This window comes from Myripristis murdjan, chromosome 17 (genome assembly GCF_902150065.1).
Source record: "Myripristis murdjan chromosome 17, fMyrMur1.1, whole genome shotgun sequence".
NCBI lineage: Eukaryota > Metazoa > Chordata > Actinopteri > Holocentriformes > Holocentridae > Myripristis > Myripristis murdjan.
The window spans coordinates 28345909-28363223 of record NC_043996.1 but is presented as its reverse complement, the minus strand read 5'-3'; the positions used below and the strand labels follow the sequence as shown (position 1 = coordinate 28363223).

The 17315-nt window shown below is 40.8% G+C and overlaps 1 protein-coding gene across 1 annotated transcript in view; it reads right to left on the bottom strand.

The window, feature by feature from the left end:
- Positions 1-17315, bottom strand: part of LOC115375783 (double-stranded RNA-specific editase B2-like) — a 60682-nt gene that overhangs the window by 15607 nt on the left and 27760 nt on the right. Inside the window, exons 2-5 of the mRNA XM_030075323.1 lie at positions 13733-13819; positions 12249-13204; positions 6159-6276; positions 419-587 (exon numbers count right to left, since the gene is read on the bottom strand). Of these exons, the coding sequence (XP_029931183.1) occupies positions 419-587; positions 6159-6276; positions 12249-13204; positions 13733-13819 (1330 nt within the window). The remainder of the gene's footprint in view (positions 1-418; positions 588-6158; positions 6277-12248; positions 13205-13732; positions 13820-17315) is intronic.

The following is a 17315-nucleotide window of genomic DNA, read 5'->3' as shown; positions in this document are numbered from 1 at the left end:
ATAGCAACATATATACAGTATGAAAATGTCTGAAAAAGTTTATATAAACTTATTGCAAAATTTGTTTGGCCAGTGTATTGAAACTCAGAAGGAAAACAGAAGGAATCGATCTGAAAAGTGAGTTTTCAGGGCCGGAGGTCTCAGCAGCTGATGCAGTACTCATTGATTATTGATGCTGATCAATAATGCTATCAAGCCTCATTGATGTTATAGTCTGTTTCTGCTGTGGGGCGGCAAAGTTTTACTTGTTTACCCTTTAAAGTGATCAAATATCTACTAAATCCAGGCTACCAGCAGCTTCAGTTCAAAAATATTGGTAATGTACCTTTAAACCTCCAGATTAAACCATTACAGTCCATGTTAATCTGCATCTGTGTGTGTGTGTGTGTGTGTGTATGTGTGTGTGTGTGGCTCTGACCAGAGCAGCAGCTCCAGCTGAGAGTAGAGGAATCGAACCAGCGACCTCCTGGCAACGACCTCGGCGTGGCAGTCGCTGAGCGTGGCGCTCCGCTCGCTCACGCTGCCCGGGTCCACACACTTCGTCCCCGTGGCCAAACACACAACCTGGGCCGACCTGAGGTCAAATCCTGCACAGCCGGAGAGGGAGGAGGTAAATAAACAAATAAAAATAAAAGCTGTAAGAAAACGAGCTCAGGCTGCATCACATACAGACAAGTTTCACTTTTTCCTCTGGAGGAAGATGAAATAAAAACTATTGTAGCTCGCAGTTATTCCATACACAGGTTTGTTGAGTAACAGAATGCATGATGGGATTACACAGCCTATTTAAACTGCAAAATACAGGTAACTGTAATCTGATATAGTCACAGTTTAAAGAGTAAGGTACACTGTCAGAAACATGGGGACAATCTATACAAATGTACCGTCTAAAGCTAAAAACCGGCCCTCTTGGTAATTATGTGAAACTTTTTCAGAGCCAAAAAGCCAAAAAAGTACATGCAGTGTGTGTTCCCAAGCAGGAAAAGATACATATGTGTACCGTTTCCTCTTAATGTTCAGGTACAAAATCAGGAGGCAGAGTTTGTTAGGCCAAATACAATGAATTTAGGAGATAAATTCATTAATAAATGGGTAAATATATACGTTAATACCCAAATAAATTAGGTAGGTAGATTTGAACTTGCAGGCTGTGGATGAGCAGCCTTGAAATGTAAATCAGTTTTGTAGAAATCCACCTTGTTTGCTTTGCGTGGCGTGGATTTGTGTCCACTCGCGTCTTTGCATTGACTCTGTATGTAACTGCACCATGTAAAAAACTCACTTCACTGATCACACAGCTAGAGGGCGCTGCTGCAGTCACAAGCTGCTGCACGCCTCAAGGTTCAATTATTTGCTTTATTTCCGAGAGCACAGGCTAATCAGTTTATAATTACTTTGTAAAACTACTCAGATTACCAAGATTACTTTGAATTTTTATGTTTAGTTATTTTATATTTTCATCAGCTCCTAAAGCCTCCACCTCAAACCTCAACAATAAAGCCGTGAAATTTTAATGACGCCTGGTGGCAATAAAGTGCAGGGAATGTGAAGATAAATGTAAAACAAACTCCAAAGTGCAGATTAAGAAAAGGTGTTTTGCTTCGTTCAGCCACTCTGCTAATCTAACATGTAGGAAAAACCTGGTAATCTAAAAGTAATGAAGGATTTAGATTGAGTAATAGGGTTAGAATAAGTTACAGATTATGTTTGCACGACTTGTATGAGTATTTAGTTTTAACATTACAACATACATGAAAGTATAGAGACACAATAAGTACATAAACATAGCTTTATTATCATAGGGTGGTGCATCCATATGATTACTTTTCAATATTTTACTTCTATTGACTTTCTGCAAGATTAATAATTGTTAATGCCGTCTTCTTTACTTGCACCTCTTCATGCTTTGGCAACACAAATATATTAACATGTTACACTGTAAACAGGCAAAGCATGAGAGTGAAAATGAAAAATGAAAGTGAGAGAGGCAGAGAGAGAGAGATAAAGTCAGGAAGAGAAGGAGAGAAAAACAGCGATGGGGAGAATAAACGAGAGAAATAGACAGGAAAAAGAGAAAAAGAGCGTGAGAGAGAGGCAGCAAAGCAGAAACAGAAAACGTAGTTGGAGCTTTACTGGACTTGTTTTCTTTTTAAAGGCAGAATGAGCAGAGTTTGTCGGTTTAATTTGAGCGAACGCAGCTGACCCAGTTTCCCCTTGGGATCAGTGAAGAATTTCTGATTCTGATTTCAGCCAAAAATGACAAAATCAATCTGTCACACTGTGAAAACAGAAAACAAGAAAACCTGAGGAAACACCCGCGGCAAGATAAGGAGCAAAAATTAAAAAAAAAAAAAATAGTATCAAACAGTGAATCCAGACTTTGCTTTTTGGAAAATCCTAATTCTGCCTTTAAATAATTATTAATGCTAACATTATTGATTTGACAGCATGTATTTGTTTGAGTGAACAGTAAATAATGTCACTATGGCCCATTGACTTGAATTGAACTCAGTGAATTGAGAGAAAGAGTAGAAATAGAATAGATAGAATAGAAAGTTCAAAAGAGAAAAAAGAAGGGAGGACAGAAGGATGAAGTGGAAAAAGAGAGAAAGTGAGAGAGAGAGAGACAAGGACAAGGATGACAGTTTTTTTTAATTTTTTTTTTTTATTACATTATCACTACAAGGCGTGTAAAGATTTGGTGCGGCTGGATTTTTGGGGCTGGTTTAACATCAGAGGGAGCGGCGTCACGCTGACAGAGCGCCGCAGCTCAAACAAGACGAGCCGTTTGATATTCAGGACAAGAGAAACCAGACACTTCCTCTTGTTGTGGCAGCGGCCCGCCGCCGCAGCGCCGCAGCGCCGCAGCGACTCCCACGGCGGCCTGATGAATTGTGCATGACTGAGGCTCGGAGACGGGACTTCCCCTGATGTGCTGCAAGGTGGCCTCATCAAAGATTGACGGCACGGGAAGACGACCGCCTCCTGCCTCAACATCCGCCAGGTAATCTCAGGTGACGTGTGCATTCCTTGTTTGTTTGTTTGTTTGCTTGTTTGCATGGCAGTGGTTCATTTCCGTGCACATTCACTGTTCTTATGACGGTGTACGAGGGCCGCTGTAGGGAGAGGAAAAAAACTACGGAGCCATGGAGAGAGGGAGTCATATTCTGAGAAAAAAACTGAATTTCCAAGAAAAAAAATCACAAATTTGCAAGAAAAAGTGATAAAATTGTTTTTCTTTTCCTTTTTTTTTTTTTTTTTTTTTTTTTTTTTTTTTGGTCAACGAACCACATGGCCTCACTTTGCACGGTCGGGTCAACCACACATACCAAATTCTGAGATGAACGTTGTAAATTTGTGAGAAAAACTCAAAAATGTATGAGAAAGAAACTCAGAAAACTAGTTTGTTCTCCTGTGGGATTCAGTCAGAAGGAAATCCTGCTGGTTTGAGCCCAGAATCACAATCGTTGCTGTGACATTGCTGTGACTTGGGTCGATTCAGAAGAAAACTACATTGTTATTCTGGGCTCAAATCACCAGGATTTCCTTGTTACTAAATCCTGTTGCGAAATAGAATTGGGGCCTTGGCCAAAAAGTAAAAGAAAAACTATTTTCCAAGCTTTTTTCTTGTAAATTCACGACTTTAATCTCAGAAATTCTGAGTTTTTTTCCCCAAAATATCACCTTCCCTCCCCAAGTTCCATAATTTTGCCCGCTATAATCTGCTTTAAATGACAGTTTGAACGTGGATTTGATCATATTTTTAACTCAGGATGTACACGGTTAATCAATAATTTGATCATACGTTCAAGGCGGCAATTAGTACTTTTAATTTGTGCATCTGTAGCAATTGATTTGATTTGACTTTTTTTCTTTTTTATTGACTTGATGAATCCAGCTCTCATCAAATTTGTAGTTTCAGTTACACAACTTGTAGGATGTACACAAGTAAGTGGCCCGTGTTTACAAATTTTGATCCCCACATGTGAGGTGGCAGATTTTTTTTTTTTTTAACACAGCTCCAAAAGCAAAATGTCAGACGAGTTGAGGAGATACCAGCCGTGGGGAGTCGCAGCACCATGAGGGCTGCGATTTCACGGGAACGAGCTTCACCTGCCGTTCCTCAAAGGCAGAAAATTCATTCATTTAATTTCATCCCCGACAACCAGTTCAACTCAAGATTTCTTTTGCGAGTGCAGTTTCCATTTTCTGTCTTCCTTAACCATTCCCAAAACCTTAAGCTTGACTAAAGTTGAGAATTTCAAACTTTTCGTAAAATCTTACATGGAAAACCCAGGCCTTAATAAAATAAATAAAAACTGATGTTGCAAAGATTTTTTCCAGGAAAGAGATGAGCGAGGATCAGCAAATGGAAAAGCAGAAAACAGGAAATGGGTTGTGTGTTGCATCTGTTGGCAGCAGAGAGAGCAAAGCTGACATTTTTTTTTATTTTTGTGAAAAAGTCTGTGGCTCTTACTTTAACCCGGGAAAGTTGTGTACATTTTCTCCCGGCGGTGGGGAGCCGCTGCAGGCCTGTCTGCCCAGCGCCTCCTCACACTGACTCTGTTCAGCAGCTGCACAGAGCGCTGGGGACACTTTGCTCAAGGGCACTTTAACAGGAGGTTCAGCCCTGTTCCCCGTCTCCTCCCCGGCTCACATTTCCTCGGATTCTGGAGCAGCAAGTTCCCATCTCAAACCTCCAAGCCTCCAGACTGAGGTCTTCTTCAACTCATAATCAAGACTTCATGTAACTATTTGATCTTCTTAATGTAACCGAATCACTTTTTTTTGTGCACAGTTTTCTGGATAGCTGCTGTGGTAATTTAACTTTTACTGACAGATATTGCACAACACTATAGTCTAAATGAGATAAAGCTACAGGAAATTCTTAAAGGGGGCATTTCACCACAGGAGAGATGGTCTTTTCATAACACTGGGGTGTCTATGCAGCAGATGATGCAGATATTTGTGCTAAATAACCAGAGAAAACAGAGAAAAGGGGGCTGTGGTGTTGCCTTTTGCTCAAAAGGTAGAAAAGGTACATCAACCAGAATGCACTGAGGTCGCTGCCGTCCAAGGCCACGATAGACTTGACCGGGCTGGCCTGGAGCTTCAGGAGGAGGAGAAAGTCTGTTTGTCCACAAAAACCTTTTAGTCACAATGTCGTCTTGCATTGTTGACGGGTGCAAGGACTGGAAGAGGAAAAGGCGTGCTGGAGTGAGTTATTATTGGTTACCAGTGGAGGATCCAGAGCGTTGCAGGCAGTGGCTGAGGGCGGGGTTGCTCCAGGGGTTTGGGCAGAAGAAGGCCCCGGTTCCCCCTCGTCCAAATCAATAGATGGTATCTTTCATCTGTTTCCCCTTTATGTCCTCTGGTTTGAAATGGAGACGACAAACTCAGAGGTTTTGAAGACGTCCCGTAACGGCGTTCTCTCCATATTTAGGATTCTGGATCCTCGCTCTGGATCCTCCACTGGCAACCGGTAACACCTCACTCCTGCACGCCGTCTCCTCCTCCAGATCTTGCACCTGGGAACAACGCAAGTCGGCGATTGTGACTAAAAGGTTTTCGTGAACAAACAGACGTTACTTAAGAGGACTTGTGGTGAGACGCTGTCCCTCTCTCGGTCCGACTGTCCGTGGAGTGAGGGACGGGTTTGCAAAAAGTGAGGAAGTACAATCTGTAGCTTGCACAACAGCCTCAGACTTTTGCCAGCAGATGAACATGCAGGGAAGTTAAACACTGCTGACACTTAAAGTATACACTACCCACATTGAAAATCGGCACATAAAATCAATCACATTGTAAGGAAAATGTTGTCGTAAGCAAGAGGAGAGGAATCTGGATTTTTTCCGGTTAAAAGAATCTATATAGTGTGAACTCCTTACCTACTTTTTGCTGTTTCGTAAGAAGATTTTTCGCCTGGTAAGTTTGGGGTGAAATTGCAGCAAGGTAACAGCATTTCCACCTGAGCAGGATGTTTTCTTACTCCTTCCTCCCTGCTAATAATAATCTAATTTGACTTCTACCTGTAAGAAAATTGGCATCAGTGGCACTTGGCACTGATTATTGCCATGTTGCTGCTGACTGACCTGGTCCTCTCACACCGGGCCTGTCACATGTTGGACTGCATGTTGTCTCTGCAGTCGGCTACTCACCTCTGGTCATTACGATCCCTGCCAGGACTTTGTGACGGGCGTGCGAGGTAGAGCAGCAACTGTCTGTCAGCTCGCTGTATTTCTCCCTCACCAGGTGGAAGATTGACTCTGCAAAGCACTGCAGGAGAAGGAACGGGACAGGGTTGGTGAGAGCGCGGAGGGCCGAATGACCCAAAAGTATGCAAGCACTCATTAAGGTGATGCTTTTCTCTTCGCTCGCTTTCCTGCCTGTGTCCTCTCTTTCACTGCCTCTTATTTTCTTTTGCTTCATTTTCTACTGTAGATTATTGCTTATTTTTCTGCCAGACAGTTTGGAGGTTGTGCACAGCAAAAAGTATCTGTCCTTAGTTTGTTAATAATAATAAAATAAAAAAAATTGACCAGATCCCACTTGTTTGCAATGCAGTTTCACTTATTTCAAGATTTTTTTTTTTTTTTTCTGGGAGCAAGTTCAAATCTGTTGAAACAAGGCAGAATGAGGCAGATCAGCCCAGTAGGATCAGGAAAATGACACTTGATTCAAGCAAAATTCTACAAAAATTTTGATTAGCACTGGAAACAAGTGGGATTATCCAACCCCAGCCCTCTGTGGCCTGGAAATAGTGTCCAGTTATTGTTTAGAGTTGTACTTTTAGTTGTTCTCTAGCCTCCTGTGCCTTTTTTTTTTTTTTAGCTCTTAGTTTTCCTTTTTTTTTCCCCTTTCCTTTTAATGTTGCCTTGTCTCTCAAATTTTTCCTTAGCTTTTCGTATTTTCCTTTTTTTTTTTTTTTTTTTTTTTTTTTTTTTTTTTTTTTTGGACACTGCTCATGTACTGCGTTTTTTATCTTAGTTTAAATGTTTTATTAATTTAAATATTTTCATGCACTGTAAGCACTTGGAGATCATTTGTTTGATGTAAAGCACTATAAATAAAATGTATTATTATTATTATTATTATTATCTCATCCCACTTGTTATAAGACTGAAAATGAGACTAAGTGACCTGGTAAATTGGAGTTTTTTTGCAGTGAGTGTTTCGTTGTGTAAAAAAGTGTTGTTTTTTTTCATGGAAACTTTAAAACTAATTCCTTCTAAAATAGTTTTTCTGCAAGAGATGTTCCTCTGTTGTGCATCCTCCTGTGTTTGCGCTAAAAATGTTCCTGTCTCACAGTTGCAATATTCTGAGAAGTGTTGCAGTTATCTACAGGATTAATGTTAGTCACTGTAACAAAGATAAATAACTATATTTGCAGCTTGGAGAAAGTGATGAGTGCTGATTTGTTCTGTAATAAAACCCTTCACTCATGCGCTCACAAATATGTAATTCACTGGCCCCATTACTGGAAGCTGCACTGGATCAACGCCAAGTACCAAAAATGACAAAAACTAAACTAACTTACATGTAATTAAGAGCCATCTCGGCTGTTTCAAGTCAACATGAGCGATGCAGCAAAAGGAAAAAGTGAAGTAGCTTCTCTAATGAATTGAGCGAACTTGATCAACTTTCTCATGAGTAAAGTTGGCTTTGGAAACTGCACACTATTTATTGTTATAACTATATTTAAACCTAAGGACACTGGTGCTTCTGCTGTCTTATTTTCCCTCAGACAACAGACCCAAAACACACAGAAATCTTCCGTACAAGTCTGGAGGGATGCACATACGGCGGTGACATTTGCCTAGACCGTCAGAATGGGCTTGCTATAAATCTCTGACAGTCTGTCAATGACGACCACGAGTTTTCTCTCTCCCAGCTCCCCCAGAGTGTGCGGGGGAGAGGTTTTGTGCTCCTCCCTGTCAAAATACCCCTAATTATATTTTCAGAGCTCTGTCATTCTTTTGGCAGACGATGTCAGGAAGCTAAAGTTTCTTGTCATGTGCACCGAGGTTCAACCAAATGCCAGGATAAGCATCAAAACAAACAACAGTGTAGAGTCTTTATATGTACCAGCGGAGTGCCAGTAATGGTGTTCACTAGACGATCTAAAAAAAACAAAACAACGAAAACAATCAGTGGGCCTCAGAGTTCACACATCAATATCAGATTTAACTCATCTACTCAATGTCCACAAGAAAATATTATCGCTCAAACCGTCCATCACTGTCCTCAGCGTGGAGGAGGCAGATAAAATATTGGACAGGCGGAGCTGGGCCTAATAGCTGCTGCAAATAATTCATGTCCAATAAATTAGTATATGACATTAATATATATGAATGTTTGTTTTATGCGCCTCGTGGTACCGGATGGGTGGGGGCTGACTGCATCGGGACACTTCATCAAACATTTTGCTCCTCGTTGCACCGTCATGTGTCCCCAAAAGGAACATCAAACACATCATAAAACTATTTTCACTTTTTGTTTTATGCGAATTTGATGGCAAATAAGAATAAAACAACATAAGAAAACTTTTTTGGTAGCACTTTATAACAAGCATCATTAATAAATGGTAAATTGTGACTTAATTAAACTTAATTGTTAGTAGTTTTGTCAACAAATCATGAAATGACAATTAAGAATGTTTACTAGTTATTAGTGATGTCATACACATACACCCAAAATAACTGAGCAATGTCAAACACAGAGACATCTGCTCATAATCCTAACACTAACTCTACATTTAAGAGGTAATATTGCACTTTTATATTTATGAGATACTAAAATAACATAAACTAGAGCATTACTAATGATTAGTAAACATTAATTATCATTTCATTGTTTGTAAACGGCAAAATAACTATTACTTTAACTATCAATTTGCCATTTATTAAGGATGGTTATTACAAAATAGCACCTGTTTTTGACAGAATATATTTATATTTCCTTATGTAGCTTAGTAGATAAATCACAACATTAATATTGACAGTGGCAGTGGGTTCGAGTCCTACAGGGACGAGCCACAACTACAACACCTTCCTTCCTGTGTGTTATGTAACGTGCCAGATTCTACCAAACAGAAAATATTGTAACCCATATAAGGAGAAATACACAATTTAACGGTTAATGTGTTTCCAAAATGCTATATAATACAAATAAACTCAAGTTTACTATCCAGTACCTCCAAGTTATCACACGGCTCTGTGGAATAATCACCTCTGATCAGTTTACAGTGTTCATTTCACTGACGAATAATTATTTTAGTCATAGTTTTTTATCAACGACCACGAAAACGGGATGATGAACTAATTTATGATGACAAAAGCCATGAAGAAATCTACTGACACTTTTGTTAACGAATAAAAACAAGATGAAAATGTTAGGGAGGGACGACGTGAGGGAAGCGATCCAATCAGAGCTGCTCTCCTTGTTCGGCAGGTTCAATGTATCAGCTTCCCCGGTGCATCAGTCCTGCCGAATATTCTTGTTTCTTTTATATGAGACTTAGTTTAATCTGCATTTGATTTTAAGATAAATAAAGACATGTTTCATATCATAAGAGTTAAATCTGTGCCTGCTTTGCACGTCCAAACATAAATGCCATTCCATGAAAACAGGCTCGTAGGTGTTTTTTTCCAGGAGTGTGTGATGACTTTGGAAATTCGAGAGAAACATTTTAATAATGCATAAAGCTTTGACTGAACCTGTTAGATTAAGTCGACCAAATCTACTGTAGATTTAGTTGATTAAAATCTTACAATATTTAGTCAAACAGTATTTACTAAAAGTAGACTAACACTAAAACAGTTCAGATGACTCAGATATGACTGAGCGTCACCTCATGCAGGTTTGATATATATTTTTTATATATCACTCCACGCAAGAAGTCCGGTCCGTTTAGTGCTGTTATTCAAGCAAACTACTGTAACCACGACACCTGGTTACAACATGAATGTCACTTTAATTTTTTTGAACATTTTGTTCAAGAAAACAAAGACAACAAGAGACAAGGTGCACTATAAGATGCAGTGTGCTAACTTAGCTCGCCTTTCAGGTCGAATTAGTTGCATAGATGCACATGGACTATTAAATGTGTTACTGTAATAAGAAAAAAAGTGAACACCTTATGGGATAATGTACAGCCAAGACACTATTTTGTGACTGGCTGGTTGCACATTATCCCATAAGGTGTCCACTTTTTTTTTTTTTTTTTTTCAAATTTGTGCTGAGCTATCAAATATTTTGTAAGTACAGGTGTCACTTTTGTGGAGTCATTTTTCATACGTCGACCTTTTTTTTAAATACTGTTTTATTTCTCTATTCTAAGTTTTTATCTTTCTTATCTAGTCTTTATCTTTCCTCTGGTGTTTCCTCGGGTCAACTGACTGAGATTTATTATAGCCTTTCCCCCGTTCCAGTTTTATTGAGTGAATTATTGCCGTTTCATCGCGTTATGTTTGCATTGTGTGAAGCACTTTGTGTTACAGCTGTTTAAAAAATGAAAATGGCCAGACAAACAAAGCCCGGTTTATTGACTGATTGATTTCGTCAAATGGTCGAACTGTCATTTTTGGCAGGAACATTGTAGTCTGGATGACTGTGGCACAAGGTCATGTGTAATGAGTGTGTTAAACAATTATCGGTCGGATTATTATGCTCTTCACACCGCCTTCCCGCTCCATCTCAATCTCCTTGGTCTGCTGCCGCTCCTCCTTCATCCCTAATGTGCTGTAATAATGTTCATTAATGCGTCGCAGCGCCTGACAGACAGTTCATATTGAGGCGAGGGGGGTGGGGGGGTTGTAATGCTAAGTGATCAGTCGGGGGCTGTGATCAAATCGTCTCCCAGACAGAAACACTGTCTGGGATGGACCGGGCCAGCTTCTGCAAATTGCTCCACATTTCAATAATCGTCCATTTGGTGGCACAGCCTGCAGCGATGCTAAATCACCTGGTTGCTCACAGTCCGAGCTTTGAAATCCAGTTATTTTTCATTTTTCATCTGCACTGGCATTGTGGCATTCCCCCCCTTTTCCCTATGGACTGTGTAATCAGCCGCAGGACTTAATGAAGAGCCTGTATGTTTGCCTGTCTACCTGTCAGCTCTATATTCCTTTGCACAGTTGAATGATAGTTCCTCCATTAGCGACGTCGCGCTCGGCCACCTGCTCTGGCTCTGTGGCACTAAAACCTCAGATTCACATCCCCTTTGTGAGGCACGACAGCAGAAGACATCAAGGGTGATTCTTGGAGGCTTAGAGGCATATAATGAAGTTGTTTGGATGCTACGGATGGGCATGCAGGCCACCGTTCAGCTCTCAGGCCTCGGGCCATGATGGCCGCACAGATAGGCGATGCACTCCATTTAGTAGCGTTAGAGCCATTTATCCAAGCCGTTTAGAAGACTGGCGGGACTTAAAGAAATAAAGGGCAAAGTCAGCGTCACTGCTGTTGGTAGTATTTGTAACTGAGCTAAAAATACTTATTTTAAAGGAGGGATGACATTTACTAAGACATTGGATCTGGTGTAAATATTGCCATTCCACAGCCAAATCCCTCCATATCAGCAAACTCATATACAGTGGTCTCAACACAGTGCACCCTCAGGCATACACCACTAATAACACACACACACACACACAGACACACACATATTTTCTTTCTAGGGTTGCAACTAACAATTTGTATTTGCATTTGTGAATTAACCATCAATTAACCACTGATTATTAATTTATTCACAATTTTGTTCATCTAAGGGCAAAAATAATGATAAATGCCCATTGCAAGTTATCTCAGCCCAGATTATGCCATGAAATTGCTTAGTTAGTCAGCTCAGCAGACAAAATTACCCAGTTTTCATTTTACAGCGATTAGAAAAGGAGAAAAACAAACAAACCTTAGCATGCGACAAGCTGTAACCAGCAAGTGTTTGGTATCTTTACTTGGTAAATGACAAAAACAGCTACCAAAGGTATGAATAATTAATTAATTAAAAATAAAATAAAAGTATAAAAGAGTGTAAAAGTCAATAAAAGACAGTGCAAAGAAAATTAAAATTCATGTGAAATCAGAAAGGACTAAAAGTATTTTTTAAGAAATCAAGACGATTAAGATAATTTTTCTGTTGACTGTCTAATAATTTCTGCACTGTTTCATTTCTCAAAAGACATCCACAAGCCCACACGTTGCATAGTGATTAAAAAACAACAAGTAGTTTAAAAAGTGGACCTACTCACCCGAGGTAGCTGGTTTTTGGCTCTGCTGGCAGTGAGGCCCAGCGCGCTCCTCTCTGGTCCCAGGGTTATGTTGTACAGGGCCTGTAGTGCCGCTGCCGCTGCCTGGGCCTTGGCCAGCCTCTTGCTGTGGCCGCAGCCCTCGAACACCCTCCCCTCCACACACACCACCATGACAAAACTCCTCATTGGCCTGCCCTGAACCCGCTCCGTAAGGCAGATGTACCTGAGTCCTGGCTGCAACTCATCGAGCAGCGCCACCGGGCCGAGTCGCTCTGAAAGTGAAGAGCTAAGGGCTTGTCTTTGTCTTTTTGAATTCGTCGTAGAAAGCAGGTCCAGAGTGAGTCGAACGAGTCGTCTATGGTTGTATATGCTGGAGAGGACCTCCTTTTTACCCGTGCTGCAACGCAAGAGATCACAGTTTTCGTGGGACGATGGCTCAAATTCTTTGAGGAACATGTCAGGGATGTCCAGTTTATCCGCTGTAAAATCCATCGGGGCACTGGGGAAATTGCCCATGGCGGCGTGAGCCTGGGAGGCATTGGGGAACTGGATGAAGGAGCGCAGGGCCAGCTCTGCAGCCCTCATCTTGGCCTGCTTCTTTGTCGGGCCTCGGCCCTCGAAGCGGAGACCGTTCACCTCCACGCCGATGGAAAACTCGGGAGCATGGAGCGGACCCGTCTTGGACATGATCTCGTACTGAAGGCCCGGCTGCAGCTCGTTCAGCTGGACCAAGGCGTTCTTCTGCGTCACGGCCCACGCCGCTCTCTTACAAGTCAGGTGGCTTTGGTAGAAGAATCGATCTTTTCCGTCCATCAGTGGCTGCTTCCTCTTCAGGGTTCTTGTCCCGCGTCTGGGGATGGTTGTGCAAAAGGTGGATGGATGATATTTTCGTAGTAGGTCGCAGTCCGCTTGGTTTTTATGGTCCTGGTTCTCTTTCACCTCCAGACTGCTTGTACCTGTTGGAGGATCAAAATTGAGTGTGAAATGTATAGAACACAAAAGTGAAATTTCACGACTTGCTGGTAACCTTACATCATACCCTGTCTGCGTCTCTGCAACATCAACTTTTAAGGACTCAAGAGAAATCGTCCCATGTTGTATCTGTCAGACTGTACATTTTTTTAAGGACCATAGCAGTGATGGCCCGTTTACAACATTTTATCCACATTTTACATCACACAGTTTTAAGGTTGGGTTGAAACACGCACCTTACAATGATGTTCTGCTTCTGAAGCCAGTGGCTGACAGAGTTGTCGCCATTCATAAACCACAGAGCTGATTATTGGCAAATGTTTCCTCGGCGGTGAGGCCATTTCAAGTCATTAAAACATCAGAACTTATTAAACCCGTCAGTTTAACACTTTCACAATCCTTAAAGACCATGGAATCCTTCAGGTTCATGGCCCTCTGTAAATAGAGAAAATGTTATTTTTCCCCCCCAATGACAACAGATATCTGTCAGTGTAAAAAGGAACGTCATTTACTTGAATTGTCTGCGTCCTCAGCTGATGTGGCTCCAGCGTCTCGGTGCCTCATGGGACTGATGAGGGCAGACAGCATGTTACTCCGTCCTGAAACAGCGACACAGATGCAGTCTATTACCGAGCATTTTCTCCACAGCACGATGCAACATCACGTATCGCCACACACACACACACACACACACACACACAGGAGTGATATTTCACCGGCATGCTCTTAGATATAAAAGTCGAATCCTGATCTGACATTGCTGCGTTCCGAGGAATGAGCCCAATTACAGAGTCACGATTGCGCATGTTTATGCTGCATACTTTGATATTCATCCCCAGCCATAAACGTAATGAAATGGACTGAGGTAAACACATTTATGGCGATAGTGCAAGCGTAATGTGCGAGGCTGAGAAGGCCATTAGAGATCCCGCTAAAGAAAAGAAATAGAGTGAAAACAAACAGAGGTGGCTCAGAGCCGGCCGAGGTAATTGAAAGGTGCAGGCGATAAGGGACGAGGTTCGCACAAAAGAGGAGCATCTAGGAGCTCGAACAAAATGAGAAGCGAGGGGGATTTTCTTGGCAGCAGTTGCACAATTTCGTGAATTTATCATTAGATTTAATGGCGGTGGGGGTGTGTGTGTGGGGTGGGGGTGACCATGGGTTCAGAGGATTTGGCCAGTATTCTGAAGGTTTTGAGGAAACGATGGTTTCTGTGTGATCTCTCTTTTGCTAGACACTGCATCCCCAGTTTTCATTAAGATTATATGCATCTGTATGCGTTGGGAAATTCACCAACGTTTTGGCATCATGAAACTCTTTCAAAACCAATCAAATCATGTCAAAAATACAATACAGTGCTGCTTTTCTTAGTTCTTGAAAAAACGGACATATTGCGCATCATGTTCATACCAGTATATTTTTTTCACAGGAGCATTAGTGAGGTTTAAGATGAAAAATACTTGCTGTCATCAGCGACATTGTCCAAACTTGACTGTATTTCTTCATATTGGTCCATCTATTGATGACATTTAATAGTGCCGAAAAAGGTCAAACTCATGTGCTGTGAGGAGTGCTGATGGGTTTTGAGGATTTGGAGAAAAACTGGAGCGCATGTCGTGCAAAGTCGGCTCAGAGGAACTGGTGACAACTCAGAGAATTAGAGGCAAACACTGGCCTCTGTGAGATGCTGTGGAAGATTGATGAAAACTGGGGAAAAATATTCATCGGCAAACAATTCGGGAGGCCAGTCCATAAAATATGAATGAACTGGTGTAAATTATAATAGATAAATATTAAACTTCAATTATTAATGACCGGGCGGAAGCGATTCTGCAGTTTTTGTCAACAAAAACGTGACACCGCCATGAAGCATTAGCAGACTAATGGATATTTTATTCGAGAAAAAAACAACAACAGCATGTCTCTTCCAAATATGAAACCACAAGAAAATGTGCTTTTTTTTCTCACACCCACAGTTATATTTCCATGAAATATGACTTTGGCAGGGATTATGATGAGAATGTTTTGACTTGAATTCATCTGCTCTGCACTCACTTATCACTTTCTTGCCTTCAATAGTATTTTCAGTTTTAGTCTATCCACTGGGAAGAGATGCTGCTTTAGCTGTCATAATATAATACCAAGACAGCATTAATGTGCAATTTATTTTTTGAACCAGTGTATCACGGCTGAGGGAAAAACCTAAAAAGTACAGACACTCCTATTCCTAAAAAAAAAAGGCAATTTCACTGTAAACCTTGGACTTTTACATCTTCTTATTAACATTCTTACACCCTGTTAAAAATGATGTGTTGTTTCCTGCTTTTCTCTTTCATCTCTTTATGTATTTTGTCTTATTTCTATTATTTTAATGTTTTGATTGTGTTCTTGTTGGATGTTTCACACTAGAGGAACTGCCCGACAAGCCCCTGCGGGTTTTATTGGCTCCTCCTGCACATCCTTTGTTTTTTTTGTTTTTTTTTCTCCTCCCAATAACTATTTATGTATGTTGTCTCCCTTACTGTCATTTTATGCATTATATTATCATTTTACAAGTGTAATAAACTAACCCTAAACCTAAATCCAGTGTGTAACTTCAAAAATACAAGGACGTCATTGAGAAAATATGCATTCTTCTCTTCATTCCTGGAAAATCTCCTTTCTCCTCTAAGCAGATGATTTGTCTTCCGTGTGTTTTCTCTCTTATTGATGTCAGGACTTCAGGAGACACCCAGAGCGCGACACCTGAACAGATTACCTCGTTCAGCCACGAGCTGATCTCTGCACTGGTCTCTGCACCAGTGACCCCATTTCCCTGTAGATTTATCTGCAGCACCGCCACCATTTAGCTTGTGTCTTTGGCACTGGGAGCACTGGGGCGGGTCGAGCTCCAGGCCATAAACATGGGAAAGCACGTTACATTTCATATCCAAGCGTTTGAAAATTCGGACGCTTCCAACAGTATTATAAAACATGTTATGGATTAACATCAAAGTAATGAGCCATTCTGAGACACTTACAAAAATGAGTCACTTTTAAGACTGTAATTATCGGTGCATTTCAGACACTGACTCATCGATTTGGGGTTGCAGAATTTTTCCAAAATGGAAATGTAGCATTTTCGAATGAAAACATATATTAATATTTCATGTTCAAGACATTTGGCAGCCGCAAAGGGACTTACAGCGAATGTAGCAGAAAAATAATCTGAAATAGGGATGATACTGTCTAGGGAATGTCTTTGCTAACACAATATGTCTGCAAAATATTAGGACTTTCTCCCTTGTAAGTGCAAAACTCAAAATCTATATGTGATTATTAAATCCAGGAATGTCCAAGCTGATGTTTGTGCCCTTGTGGAGGCTGATCCTCGGTCATGGAAAGATCATAAAGTTCATACAGTGAAGATTATAAACCAAATGTATGTAATGAATCATGCACATAACTGTATTCTGTTGTATTTTGAAGGAGTTCACCATCACACATGAAGCAGTTGTACTGAATCTCAGATAAAAGAAACTACAAACAAGGGATTTAACTTTACAGCAGAGTGATAGAAACGGTGAAACTTAATTGATAAAATATGAAAACACCCCACTTTTAATCTCAAACAATTACGACGGGATAAAATATCACACTTCTCCAAATTTTCTGACAGCAAAGTAGCTTTTTTTCTGGTGTTTAAGTATTTTTACAGCCTTTTTTCCACCTTTTTAAAAAAAAACAAAAAAAACAACTGGAGACGAGTAATTCTCGAGGTCATTGCATCTAAAATAAAAGTCATTTGAATAATGAAGAGTGCATGCAGACTGAACTACCCCACATTAACCTTGCACCCAGCAGTTATATTAGGCGTGTGATGCCATTTAAGTGGTGGGCTGATATGAGCGGGAGCTGCAGGATGGGATGTGAATGTAATGATGTGAGGCTGCGGCTTCTGAAGGCAGGTGGAGGTTGGAGGTGTTTCAATGACCTGCATCATCACAGCTAATGGGGCCATTTATTTTAGCGGGAAAAAAAGATAATAACTGTGTTTGTCTTTAGGTTACATCAGCTAACCCCCGCTTGCCTTCCCTCTCTTTTCTGTCATTGTCA